The sequence below is a fragment of the Sceloporus occidentalis genome, unplaced genomic scaffold, assembly GCF_023333645.1.
Source record: "Sceloporus occidentalis isolate IW3139 unplaced genomic scaffold, rSceOcc1.0.p SCAF_5, whole genome shotgun sequence".
Classification (NCBI taxonomy): Eukaryota; Metazoa; Chordata; class Lepidosauria; order Squamata; family Phrynosomatidae; genus Sceloporus; species Sceloporus occidentalis.
The window spans coordinates 125,276,945-125,291,926 of NW_028316985.1; the positions used below are offsets into that span (position 1 = coordinate 125,276,945).

The 14,982-nt window shown below is 41.3% G+C and overlaps 1 protein-coding gene across 2 annotated transcripts in view; it reads left to right on the forward strand.

Moving 5' to 3' along the window:
- Window positions 1–519: 519 nt before the first annotated feature.
- Window positions 520–14,982, forward strand: part of PDLIM3 (PDZ and LIM domain 3) — a 36,194-nt gene continuing 21,731 nt past the window's right edge. Inside the window, exon 1 of one of the 2 annotated variants that reach the window (XM_089525356.1) lies at window positions 520–728. In XM_089525356.1, the coding sequence (XP_089381482.1) occupies window positions 636–728 (93 nt within the window). In that variant the 5' untranslated portion in view covers window positions 520–635. The remainder of the gene's footprint in view (window positions 729–14,982) is intronic. The other variant, XM_089525355.1, reaches the window with a different exon arrangement.

Genomic DNA, 14,982 nt, shown 5'->3' on the forward strand with positions numbered 1-14,982 from the left:
AAGTCACACTCTCTCGGCCTCAGAGGATGGCAATGCCAAACCTTCTCTGAAGAAACCTGCCAATAAAACCCCATGATAGGGTCACTATAAGTAACTTTGGACGAGCCACACTCTCTCAGCCTCAGAGGATGGCCATGGCAAACCCTCTTCTGAAAAAACCTGCCAAGAAAGCCCCATGATAGGATCACCATAAGTTTTTAATAAATGCCATGGAGGCAGCAGCAGTGGAGTGAGTGGCCAAGAGAGAAGCCCTACTAAATCCTCTTCCCTGCCTCAAGAAAGGAGGGCGTCCACTTGAAGGGACTTTTTGTAACCAGATTCCCTTCAAGAGGATGCTGAGGGAGAGGAGCAGGCTCCTCCAGGACCCCTGAAGGCAAAGAGCCTTTGGGAGCCTCCAGAGAGAGAGAGCCTGGGCTGGGGCTCCATGGACCCCAGTGGGCGCTTCCCTTGAGAAGGAGGGAGGGAGGGAGGGAGGGAGGCGGGAGAGTGGAGGGCGAAGGGGATAAAGGAGGGCTGGCAGGCAGGGAGGGAAGGACAGCCCAGCAGCACCCCAAGGACACAGGAGAAGGAGGAGGAAGGAGAAGCCCCTTTGGAAGCAAAAGGCTAAATAATACAGGGCCAGGAAAGGGCTGGAAATGCCCCAAAACGTCCTCCTCCCAGGACCAGCGCCATGGGGCTTCAGGCTGACTGGAGGGACAGACTTCAACCAGCCCCTCCTCATCTCCAGGGTAGGTCCCTTCCAGGCACCCCCCCCCCTCCTTTTTTTTTTTAATTCCCTTTCCTTCCCTTTCTTTCCCTTTCCCCTTCCCCTTCCCTTTCCCTTTCCCTTTCCCGTTCCCTTTCCCTTCCTTCCTTCCTTCCTTCCTTCCTTCCTTCCTTCCTTCCTTCTTTTTCTCCCTTTCTCTTCTTTTCCTTTCTTTCTTTTCTCCCTTCGTTCTTTCTCCCTTCCCCTTTCTTTATTTTTTCCTTCCTTCCTTCTTTCTCCTTCCCCTTTCCCCCTCCCCCTCCCTTCCTTCGTTCTTCCCTTTCTCTTCCCTTCCCCTACTTCCTCCCTCCCTTTCCCTCCCTCCCTTTCTTCTCCCTTCCCTTTCCCTCTTTTTTCCTTCCTTCCTTCCTTCCTTCCTTTTTTCTCATTTCCCATTCTCCTTCCTTCCTTCCTTCCTTCTTTTTCTCCCTTCCCTTTCCCCTTCCCTCTTGCTTTATTTCTTTTTCATCCTTTCCCTTCCCTCCTTTTTCTCCCCTTCCTTTTCTTTCTTTTTCTTTCTTTCCTTCTCCCTTTCCCTTCCTTTCTCATCCCTTCCTTTACTTCTTTGCTGGGGGAATAAGAATTATGACAGAGTTAAGAACCTGGGATGCTGTTGAATGCTGGTTTTCTTGTTCTTGAGCCTTATATATTGTTAAGCAAAAAAGGAAAGAAAGAAAGAAATGGAAAGTCTAGCATTATTTACTTGTTTGTTGTTGTTGTTGTTGTTGTTGATGTGTGCCTTCAAGTCGTTTCTGACTTATGGCGACCCTCAGGCGATCCTGTCATGTGGGTTTCTTGGAAAGTTTCTTCAGAGGAGTTTTTACCCTTGCCATCCTCTGAGGCTGAGAGAGTGTGACTTGACCAAGGTGACTTATGGAAACCCTAAGGCTATGATGAGGTTGTCTTTCTTCAGAGGGGGGGGTTGCCTTGCCATCTTTTGAGGCTGAGAGAGTGTGACTTGCCCTGGTTCAACCCAGTGGGTGTCCATGGCTCAGCAGGGATTTGAACCCTGGCCTCCATAGTCCAGTGCTCAAACTCTGGCTCTCGTACTTATTTACTTGTACTTGTACAAATCCCATATAATAAAATACATGGTCTAATGTTGTGGTGGGAAAGCTGTTTTCCTAAGCTCTGGGTATGAATAGGGTTGTTGCCATTGCTCAGAGAAGCTGGCTCCTGCATTTTGAACTGCAGATGCATGTAAGTAGTACTCAGTGCAACCTCTTCCAAAGAAGAAAAATTCCCAAAGTGGGGGAGATCTAGAGCAGAAAAGTAGTTAGGGAGAAGAAGGGGGATACCTGATCCTTTACTTAACAATCAGTGTTTCTTTTTCACATTAGTTCACCTCGCAGAACCTTTCATCTGGTGTGGCTTCAAAAGTATGCTTGCCCTTGTGCACCCTTGACCCATGGAGCAAAGCAGCCTTTTTGGTGGGGCATTAATGTAGAGCAAGGAAAGGACTATGTATCCCCACCTTATGCTCCTCTGCTTTAAATTATATTCCCGTTGAGGTTACTTTCTGTGTATGCGTAGGTGCCTTCAAGCCACCTGTTGACTTGAATTTCATGGGGTTTTCTTAGGCAAGTAATCCTCAGAGGTGGTTCTGCCAGTTCCTTCCTCTGAAACATAGCCTATACTGCCTGGTATTCATTGGCAATCTCCCATCCAAGGACTAACGAGACTTGCCCCTGCTTAGCTTCATGCCTTCTTTTACACAGAAGCACAATTACACATTACTAAATAGAAGCTAAAAACGCTCACATATATGTAAAATTCATGCTTCTTAGTTGTGCTCAAAATGGAGGGCATTCTGAAATTCTTTCTGGGCAGGAGGTTGAAATACTGGGTGTGTCCTGGAAAAGGAGGACATCTGGTGACACTGTTCTATGTGTGTCTAAATATAAATTAGTTGGCATGAGTGCCTAAAATGCTCAGGAATAAGTTCCACTGAACCAAATGGGACTTACTGTATATACTCAACTATAAGTTGACATCGTGTATAAGTCGAGGGCAGGTTTTGGTGCCAAAATTATGGATTTTGCTATGACCATGGATACGTCAAGGGTAAAACTTCAAGGGTAAAACTTCAAGGCATATAGCAAAGGATTTAAAGGATGAAGCAAAGCAAAATAATGTAAAAGAACTTAGAAAATTCCAGCAGACATAACTCTTAAGGCTGGATGGATGAGAAAGTAGAGGGGGTCAGTGCTTCCAGGACAGATTATACTCTGGACTTCACCAGGGGATGGTTTCTTCTTTAAGATAAGAGTTCAGATACAGTACTTACATTGACCCATGGATAAGTCAACCCAGGTTTTGGGGGCCAAATTTTTAACCTAAATTTCTAGACATATACATGAGTATATTCAGTACTCCCATGGGGTAAGTTATAGAGTTGTAGCCTTAGTTTTGGCATCTCCTTGCACCAGTCAAATGAAAAGATATTTGAGGGCAAAAGCCCCTCAACAAACATCCAGCCAACCCAATCTCCTAGTTATATAGCCTGAGAATTAACAATAGAACAAAACACAGATTAACATGGAAATCATTCCTCCAGGGTCACACAGTATATATATATATCCAACTCTCTTCCATGCCAGTATTCTCTGAAGATGCCAGCCACAGATGCTGGCTAAATATCAGGAATAAACTCTTCTAGAACATGGCCACATAGCCCAAAAACCCACAAAAAACTATAAAATGTGTTGTAGCCTTACCACCCTAAAGAAATGTTTCTGTTCATGGTGCCAGGAAGATGGCAGATGCATACAGTTTAAGTTTGGGCGGTTGGCTTTTGGCTGGGTACTAACATATCCTTTTTTTCTCTCTTTTATACTCCAAAATATTTTCGAATAATGCTATCTGCTAGGTTTGGGACTTGCATCCAAACACAGCAGGCACCATATTATCATGCTGTGTACGTGTGTGTCATGGTTTAGAGTTTAAACTCATGATGGTGAGAGTGAGAGACAGAAAAAAGTTTCCCTTTTCCATTTCTTTCCCTCTTGCAACACACCTAGATAGCAGAGGAAAAGGAATTCTGTATCTCTCAGCAAACATCCACCCAACCCAATCTCTTTTATAGCTACAATAAGGTGCTTTGAGGAATTCTGTATCTCTCAACATCCACCCAACCCAATCCCCTCTTTTATGGGGCTTTGAGATTTCCATGTTCTGTCCACCTCCCTTCCAAACCTATACCCAAACATTGTACCACAACTCCTCTTAATGCTGGATTTAATTAATAGATTCACTCATGGGCTCAACCTCTATTTACTTTACTACCTTCCTTCTCCATTCCCAAAGCAGAAGTTAGAGATGCCTACAGAAAACAAGATACAGTGGACCCTTGTTATACGCTGGGGTTTGGTACCAAGAACCCCCGTGTATAACAAAATCCGTGTATGCTCAAGTCCCATTAAATATAATGACGTAGCAAAATGGTGTCCCTTATAAAAAATGGAAAATCAAGGTAAATTTATACTTTTTTGGAACATTTTCAAACCGTGTATGCTTGAATCCGTGTATAAAAAATCCGTGTATAAGAAGGACCGACTGTAAATCCAGATTTGAGCACATCTGTGAGTTTGCCTACTCCTCTTTGGCTCTCACGCATACACATAAATGAAAAATTGGAGTTTTTGTACTGTTGACGATGAACCTGGAAGGCCCATCTCTATATACTGGCTGTGAGTCACTAAAGTACAAAGATGGCTAATGTGTGGCCCTCCAGAGGTTTTCAGAAGCCAACTCCTATCTGCCCTATCCAAAACAGCCAACGGAAAGCTGGGAGACGCAGTCCAAGAACATCTGGAGCACCATATCTAGAGGACTTGGGCAACAAATTTGGGATATTGTAAAAAGTGTATACAATGTGATTGAAAATAAAAAACATTCAGGGGTAGCCGTGTCGGCCACAGAGCAAATAAAAAAAACCCACCCAACAATGATACCTTTATGGGACCAACCAAAATGTACAATTACATGTTGTAAGCTTTCAAAGCTCCACAGTGTGAATGAGTCACTCTACTATGGGACTGGGCAATTTGTTGCTCTCCAGATGTTTCTAGGCAGTACCTGCCATGATTTTTCACCATTAACTATGCAGGGAATTGCAGTGCCATGGCATTTGGAGGTTCACAAGTTGTCCACCCTTGCTCTAGGATTTGTTTTTTCCTATTATGGACTCAGCTTCTGTCATATTTTGTAAATCCCATAAACCTGCAGGTTCTTATTAAACCATTTAGGTTATTTTTAAAAAAACCAATCCTTTAATATACAATTTACATTCATCTGCCTTCCAAGGGAGACCTCCAAGTATGTATTTCCTTATGTGGGTGGCAGGAAGTTGTTTAACTTCCATAGTAGGGACTAAATTGCACATTGTACAGTATGCAAACTCTTACAACAAAATCCTCAAAGGTAACTTCAAAAGGAAGAAAATTGTAATAGAGAAGCAAGGGGAGTCTTTTTTTTTTACTTGGTGCTTCTTGCTACATCTCCTTGTAAAGATATGAACAATCTCTGTGAAGTTCTAGGCATAAATTTGCAATATTTGTGTATTTTGTGTAGAACAAAAACAGAGCATTTGTTCTGGGGAAAACTGTATAAATTAATGGTCATATTTATATTCATTTAGTTGAAATTTCTATACTTCTTCTCTTTTATAAATCCCAGAGTGCTTTATAGCAACGTATAGAAGGAAAATGAAACTGTCTGCTACAATATCATACAGTACTATAATTTAGGATCATTCCAAACAGCTCAGACCTGGGGAGAATTCAAGGGGGAAATGTAGACTTTCAAGAAATGCCAGTGCCAGATTTAAGGGCCGCTGTAACACAGAGGAAAGTTTATACTACAGGTTGTGTGCCAGTACAGAGAAGACCTTCCTGGAGACTATATTGGCCTAGATGGTTGGTGTAGGAGAAGATGGTCCCAAGTTGTATAAGCTGCATATTGAATACCAATAAGAACATGTTAAACTGTGGTCAGTAGCAGACAAACAGGTACTGATGATTCTTTAACACAGGTTTAAAATGTACACAAGTCAGTAATCTAGTTGTTGTACTCTGCCCTGTTATGTTCATACCAAAGCTTGGAAAAGTTACAACTTCCAGAATGTTTAGTGGCCATCTGACTGGCCATCCTGACTGAAAGAGACTGAAAAAGTCTGGGAATTGTTGTCTAAAGAAATAACATTTTCAAGCTCTGTATTTAGAGGCTACTACTGCTCAGAATTTGGGAAAGTTACTTGTTTGGACTATGGATCCCAAGAAACCTGTAGCCACAAAGGTTACTGACCATGCTATCTGAGGAACTCTGAGAACTGTAATCCAAAACATTTTTCTAGGCTATGTTTCGTATATCACACCATGTATTTAATTATTTAAGGCAATCACATATATCCAACTTTTGTCCCAAGAGGGGGGCTCAAGGCAGCTAGCAACATTTTAAAATAACAATGGAGATCAAAAATAAACAAAGTCATTAATAAACATATAAATATAAGAGATTCAGAATTAATAAAGTTAAAACGTTCAACATTAAAAAACATTAAGTTCATTAAAAGACCATATGTAAACCTTAAAAACAGCAGTGCACAACATTAAAACCCCAGTCAGTTTTTAAAAGCCTGATGGCATAAAAATGTTATGACTTGCTGACAGAAGTAGAGTAATCAAGATGATCATAGACCTCTAAGGCACCTAATGGGCACAGCCCATATAGGGCTTTAAAAGTCAAACCCAGTACTTTGCATTGTGCCCAGAAATGGACTGGCAGCCAGTGTGGAGCTGTTACAGAACAGGAATTGTATGCTCCCTGTAGCCAGCCACAATTAACAGTCTGGCTGCAGCTTTTTGGGCCAACTGGTGTTTCTGAGCACTTTCCAAAGGTAGCCCTACATAGAGCACATTACAATCCGAACAGGATGCAACCAAGGCACGCACCACTGTGGCCAGATTCAACTTCAATCTGACTTTAAAAGCCTTTCTAATGAGAGAGCTCACAGAAATTTCAGTAGTGGAGGAATGGCAAGTAATCAGTCACATCTAATAATGGGATAATGGAAGGACGAGGTGTAGACAGCTGTGATTGACACCTCCTGGCATTTTTCAGAGTGAATACTGTTATCAGTCACACTTTGGGCTTGTATGTGTGTGGGTGGGTGTGGGAATCAGTTCTTCACCAGAACTTTGTTCACTCAGAAGAATTCAACAATGCTGTTGTGAGCCTTCAAGTCATTTCTGTCTTGTGGCAATCCTAAATTGACGCTATCATGGGATTTTCTTGGCAGAATTTCTTCAGAGAGGGTTTGCCCTTGCTTTCCTTTGAGGCTAATCCCAGCGTCACCCAGTAAGTTTCCATGGCCGAGTGGGGAGCGATGTCCAATCCAACACTTAAACCACTATACCACACTGACTTTTCAGATTAATAATATATCGGGGCAGTACGCAGATGTTTGCTTAAACTGGTCTGAAACATCAGTGTGGCCTCTGATAGGGAAGTAGTGGAGAAAAAGGAAAACAATGACTGCATGACTAAACACAATAGAAGATAAGTAATGTTTTTGAACACTTCTTGCCTTTTATGGCATTACAAGTGGGGAAAGACTTTCCATTATCTCTCAGGAAAAGTATTTTAGTAACAGCTGCCTTCTAGTCTGCATTTGTTTACAATACGCTCAGTACAGTTTAAAGCTGTATTAACAAAGAAAGGCCTGCATTTATAGTAAATTGCCAGAAAGTAAATGGTCTGGTTATTTGAGTCACTGTCAGACAAGTAACATTGGTAGCTCTAAGACTCATTAATTAGCAAGTACACATTGCAAGACATGTTTACGTAAACAAGGAAATCTGAAGATGGCTATCTTGTAATTTAGTAAGCACATCTGTTTGATGTTAACATTTGTTTTATGTAACACCACTTTGATCCTTTTTTTTCACATATAAGTCTTATAGTTCAGTATTATAGACAAAACATTAAGTCACCAGTCTGACCTGGAATGTGTTGAGAACTGTATGGCAAGTCAGTAACATTTTTATGGCTTGATCTAGAGTGGGTCTTACCTGACCTAGGTCTAATAATGTCTATCACACTTAAGTGGTGTTGAGTCACAAATATTAAACTGAGATTACAAAAAACTACCAATATGAAAAGGAGCCATTGTTGAGCACCCTCTGGGTTCGGCCAGTCAACCATTTACAAATCCATGTAACAGTTACTTTGTCTAGACCACATTTCACTAGCTTGTTTGCAAGAATGTCATGGGAAACCTTGTCAAAGGCCTTACTGAAATCAAGATATACTATATCCACAGCATTCCCCTCATCTACCAAACTGGTACTTTTATCAAAAAAAGAGATTAGATTTGTCTGGCATGACTTGTTTCTCTGAAACCCATGTTGACTTTTTGTGATTATGGAATTGCCTTCTAGATGTTCACAGACTCTCTGTTTAATGATCTGCTCCAGAATCTTTCCTGGTATTGATGTCAGACTAACTGGAAGATAATTATTGGGATCCTCCTTTTTTCCCTTTCTGAAGATGGGGACAACGTTTGCCCTCCTCCAGTCTGCGGGGACTTCTCCTGTTCTCCAGGAGTCCTCAAAGATTATTGCCAATGGCTCCGATATTATATTAGCCAGTTCTTTTAATACCCTTGGATGTAGTTCATCTGGTCCAGGAGACTTATATTCATTTAGATTAACCAGGTATTCATGTACTATCTCTTTACTTATTCTGTGCTGAAATTCTCCTATTCTGTCCTCTGCTCCATTATCCTCAGGTTGAGCACCCTTTGCCTTTTCTGAGAATACTGAAGCAAAGAAAGTGTTGAGTAATTCTGCCTTTTCTCTGTCCTCTGTTAGCATTTTGCCATCTTCTCCACGCAGTGGCCCTACCGTTTCCTTCTTCTTTCTTTTGCTGTGGACATATCCAAAAGCAAAAGGAAGAGGAAGGAAATGGTAGGGCCACTGCATGGAGAAGATGGCAAAATGCTAACAGAGGACAGAGGGGAAAAAACATTGTTATTGTTGTTGTCACAGTGATATGATCCCACCTTTCCTGCAAGGAGCTCAACTTGTCATGCGACTTTAGTCTGTCAGTGCCAATGCATGCATAGGGCTTTAAAGCCCTGGGGCTTTCCCATTCACTTCAGTGAAGTGAACAGTGTTTTTACTAAAGTTAATGGTGGAACATCTAAAGACTTAGGGTTGAGCCACAGACAGGTTAAAGCCCTCCCTGCCAAAAGATTGTTTAATCTGCTTCATTGTATTGTAAAATTTAACATTTCAGTTCTGAGAGTTTTTACTTACAACTTATTGCATTTTGCTATTACTTTACAATTTATTGCATTTTTCTAAATAAAGACATTTATGATACTAAGCTGGTGATTCGAGTTTGTCTTTTAAGAGGTCTGTATCCTGTGTTACCAAAGCCTTTCAAAGTTAAAGCTTAAATAACTATACCACTCTTCCATTAAAATGTGATAAAAACAACATGACTATGGATAGTATCTGGTTTCCTTGAGCAACTGTCAAGGACCTACCACAGAAGCCAGGAACCAATGTAGCTACCTTCACAGGCTACATTGGACCATCTTTCAGGCCAGACTTAAATAATGGGCTGGGTGTTTTCGTCCATCACCTAAGACTGACCATTTTACAGTACTTTGTTTTTCTGGCCCAGCACTCTGAACAATAACAGCTAGCTGCTATTTTAATCTCCCATCTTGCCACAGGCACAATGTCAGTCCGGGGCATCATGAGAGATTTAAAAGGTGTCTACATCTGCCCAGATGCTCAGTTCATTTCCATCATCAGGCAGGGACGTAGCCAAGGGGGGGGATCTTGGGGTACGGACCCCCCCTTCCATTAGAAAAATGAATGGTGTGTGCTGCTGCACCGCCGCACTCAAGCCCCATTATAATGGTGGCACTTAGTCTGGACCCCCCCCCTTCCTAAAATCCTAGCTACGTCCCTGCATCAGGTAAGCCTGCTGAAGGAACCCCACCAAAGAGCACATTGCCCAGGGCAAAAGCCAGGAATATTGTAGCTAAAGAGGGAGCAAAATGAGAACATTACCCCTTACCATAAAAACTCAGACTCAGATTTTTTTTCCCTTCAGTCCCTAAATTTCTAGCATTTAAATAACTTAAAACTTCAGTTGAACATTTAGAAATAGTTTAGGCTTCCAAGGAACAGGGGCAACCAGAGTTATCAAGGGAATGCAAATACAGCAAATATAAAAGTTCTAGATGTGAATGATTTTTACTCTCATTCTCAGCAATGCTAGAAATTTAGAGAATGAAGGCACATTTCAATGGGGGCAGAATTCTTATCATGAGGAGGGGGATAAAGCCTTCATTTTGGACCTCCCAATAGCTATCCCTGGCCCCAACACAGGCCTCAACATGATAATAGTCAAACTATATAGCTCAGCATCAGATAAAAATCTCCCCCCACCTTTTTTTTTGTTCCCTCTAATTACTTAATGTTGGCTGTGCAAGCTGGGAATTTATGTCCAACTCCATTTGGAAGGCCAAAAATTGCCCAACTCTTGTAGCTGATGAAGTAGTGAGTTCTTCAAGCAGGTAAAGCCCTTTATAAGGGAGGCATAGAAGAGATCACCAACTGCTTATCAAGAGAACTGATGTCATACCTAAGCACTCTCTGTTATCCATGCCAAACTCAGTAAGACAACCTTCTGGAAGGCTTCAAGTAAATGTAAAACCTCAGATAATCCAAAGATGCTAAGTATAGAAGTTGATTGAACCACATCACAATCTTAAATCTACTGCAGTACTTTGGGGCCACTGAAATAAATGGAGCAAATGCAAGAAAAACAGATTGTGGATCAATCAAGGCACCAAAAGAGATAAATACTTTAAGATTCTTATTCAATGAATAATGATTACAACATACCTTCCAGTATTTCACAGATGAAAACTTGGACCTGTGTAACCATCAGAATGTGATCACGATGACAAACGTTGAAAATTAGGAAGAGTGTTCAAGCTAATAGGGGCTACAGCAGTTTGCTTTTGCCTGAGTCTACAGGGAACAAGATTCTGACCCTTTCTCTTATCTCCTGACTGCTGAGCAAATTGAGTACAAACTGTTTTTGTACTCTGAGGTCAATTTTCAGCAATAGAAGAAAGCAGAGGACAAAGTGGGAAGTGGGAGGAAGAAAGAGAAACTGGGACAATTTAAAAGTATCTGGAAAAGTAGGATGACAGAGGATTAATTAGGACTGGCCCTGCCAATTCATGACAGTTGAAGCATATGTTACAGTGACAGTGGGAAGCTGGATTTATAAAATGGTAGCTATTGTTACAGTACATAATCAAACACTGCCAAGCAGAATATTATGAGCAGCAAAATGTTTGTGAGCTAGCAGATTTTAGTATTTTCAAGGCTGTGGTCTGAAATGGAATTGGCTAGAGTTTGGGGCCTTCCCAAGCCTTTTACATCAAAAATGGACACACATCATTGCTGTACCATAACCTTTTTGGTGGTGAGTTCTACAGCAGAGGAGCCGTTACAGTCCTTTAGCTCAGGATTACACAAATGATGATGATGATGTTTATTTATAACGCCCTTTTCACCAAAGGCTGATACATCAGAACATATACAATCAAGAACAAACAATAAAAGAGAACATTATGAAATGCTAAAATACTAAAATGATATACTGATATGCTAAAACCAAGGTAAACAAGAATCAAAGTCATGGACCAATGCCAGTCACTCAGCTATTGGTTCTTAGAGGGGAAGGATCATGAGAGATTATTATTGGAATGAAAGACTTGTTAGAGTCTTTCTTCCATTCACAGCTGAGGTGACCCTCTCAGGATGGTGAGTTAGAAAGAACCAAATTGCAGTCAATAAAATGAGTTTAGCATCTTCAACAGGAGGAACATGTATTAAGGAAATACCTTCTTGGATAGCTCACACTACAGAGGGTGGGTCATGCTTCAGAATTTGCAAAAAGGCACATGAAGGGGGATGCCAATGACTCTGCCCCCCTCATGTATGATGACATGGTGCATTGCACCAGACATAAAGATCTCTGGTCTCTTTCATGTCGAGGCCATCACAAATAGTCCCTTTTCCCACAGTACTGGGTGCCACAAGTGTCCAGGACCCCATTCCTTTTGAAAAATGAGAATGCAAAGAGTTATTTATTAACATTCCAACTGTAACAGTAACTGACTTGGTGACTTTGTGCTTTAACTGTGACTATCTTTTGAAGTCCTGTTAGTACAGTCTGCCCTCTGTATCAATGGACTTGCCATCTACGGATTTAACCATCTGCAGACAGCAAGTTCTTCTTAATGATGGTGTGTGCTGCGTTGGCATTAGAAAAACAGGATCTTAGCAGGCACAGATATTGGTATCCGGGGGGGGGGGGGGGCTGGAATGGATCCTCCACAGAGACGGGGGTCCGACTGTAAATGTGTTTAGGACTGAAGTCTTCATTTCCTAGGTACACAAATACTATACAGTGCATCCTATAATCAATATCTTGCCTAATTTCCTCTGATCAAATTTTTTGTTGTAAGAATTATCCTCTTTATAAGTTTCTATGCTGGACTGGCCTACCAAGACTCAGGAACTTCAAGCGATTCTTGGGCAATCAAAATATACACTTGTCCCTCTACATTTGCTGGGATTAGGGGCACAGGACCCCCCCATGAATGTGGAAAACCCACAAATTACAAAACCACTGTGTTTTTACCTGACAGAACACCTCTCTAGGAATCTCCAGGTCCTCCAGGGCAACTCTGTGGTTAGCATCTGCCAGACATTGCCCATAGAATTGCACTGGAGGAGCTACAAATACCTAGTGGAGTATTCTCTCTAGGAATCTCTAGGTCCCTCAGTGCAACCTTTGGTTAAAGTTGGCCATAGAGTTCCACTGGAGGATATTCCTAGAGAGAACATATTAATGAAATCCATGAATAATCAAATCTGCAAAAGTCAAAGCTGCAAATGTGTAGGGACAAGTGTAGTAACTGGTAACTGATGAGACAGCATAAACAACAAGGGGACACATAACATGCATATACAGACATGCATCCACACACCCCAGAAGTAGAAGTTGCTTTGACTTCAACTGCAGCATCCTGCTAGAACTGGGAAGAGACCAGCAGTAACAGCTGGGCATGTAAGAAAGATTACTCCAGATATAATGGTGCAAGAAAGACACTCCAGAAGGATTGCGAACTGGAACAGAGGAAGGAACAGCTGAGTTCAATGACTAACAAAGAAAAGTTGGATAGAAGCAGGGATTATGGGGTGACCTTTACAAAGGCAGAAATATTGAAGGTTGCTGTGTTATCACCTGCTATCTTTCCCCAGTGAAATGGCCTTTTACCATCAAAATTTGGTTTTTATGGTTTAGTAGTGACCTTTGTGCTGAGACCTATGTCGAGATGTCCCTCTGATGTGTTGGCTTCAGACAGGTCAGACTCCCTGAGGCTTTGGTAGAATTTCATCCAGATGCTATGAATACATAGTACAAATGTGAAAAAAACAGTAATGCCATCACTTTCCTTTTAGTAAGGTAACATGGGATGTGCACATACGCTGCTCTCACCTGCAGCATTATATCTGGTGACCTTCATGAATCTGAATTGTATATGGATATATTGGCATAATGTATTCTAATTTTCCATGAAAATTTTATTCTGCCTTATTGTATTGCAATATTTGTTTAAGAAAAAGCTGTTTGCTATGCTAATACAATAAACTGAGTTCTTGTATCTGATTGTGGGCCATAGTCATAAATCAGTAAACCTGACACTCTTAAATCAAAGTGAGGCTGACATATTACTCTGCATAGCAGTTTAATGATGTGAATTTTTAATTATTTGCAAACAGAGTGAATATATCACAAAGAAATTAGGTTTGAACCTGACATACACGCTTTGCATATATGAGATATTCTTGCTTGTTTCATTTCTCCTGCCATGTCAAGCTCCTGTGCATACTCCAAATTAACACATTCTAGTAATGGCTGCACCATATTAAATTTCTCATATGCAATTGTCATGTATTGTGCAATACGTTGTACTGTGGTATTTCAGGACTCTCCTCTAAGGATTCCTCATTACAGTTCAACTATTTCGTAAAGTATAATTTAAAAGTGGATCCAAAGGAGACTCTATCTTTGTTTTGTCCATTTACTGGACCACACAGTTTTGGAAACCATTTTAACTATTTAAAATGTGGAAGGCTTAATCCAATATGAATAGCAGAAGGACAATATTTGGGGGGGAGGGGGAGAAGGGGTTAAATGTATTTGAAATTACTATATATGGTAGCTGTTACGCTATGATATCAACAAGATGTCTTAAATAATAAAAACTATTTGCCAAAAAGAAATGTGGAAGGCACTTTAGAGCAAAACTTATCCAGAATATCCAGAAACACTGCATTTACAAACAACAATGATATCTCACACTAAAAACAGTTTCCACCAGTCTGTATTGCAGAGTTGTGTTGGTGCACGTCTGCTTCTACAACAGAGAGAGATTCCTGGAATTCTTAAAGGCAGCCTAGAAAAGGATTAGCATCTATGTACTTAAACATTATCTTTCACTAGATCAAAAGCAGAAGGAATAAATTCCTAGGAGAAGCTAGTTGCATGGTTGAAAAAGGATAACACCCCCTGTGATGGTTCCTTGAGAGCAATGCCCTGTGCGTGGCCCTTACTCTCAGGGAGTCCCTTAAAAGAACTATTTTTCCGCTGCCACCACTCAGTGAATTGTCCAAATTCCCCCCCAGCACACACTAAGACTTGCTGGGACCGCACGGTTTGGCTGCTGCGGTTCCCAGACACAACAACCGGCAGCGGCGCAAGACCGCCCATTTTAGGCAGTCTGTAACGCGCCAATGATTCATTTGAGCGGATATGTTGTAATTACAAAGCTAGATGGACTAGTAGTTCAGTGACTCGGTCATAACATTTACTGCACAGGACATGCATGATCAGTGCATGCTGTAGAACATCCTTCCCCAGCCTGGGCCCTTTCACACTACAGAATGATAGCGGTGTATCCAACCCAAGGACATAAAAGGTGCCATGATTTTGCTAAACTTGTGGGAAGCCAGGAAGGAGCCTTGTGGATCTTATGAATAGCCCCTCTGATTTCCCCATCATAATTTATGTGTGAACTAAGAGGCTTAAAAATTGGTGGAAGGAACATCAATGATTTAATATATGCAGAT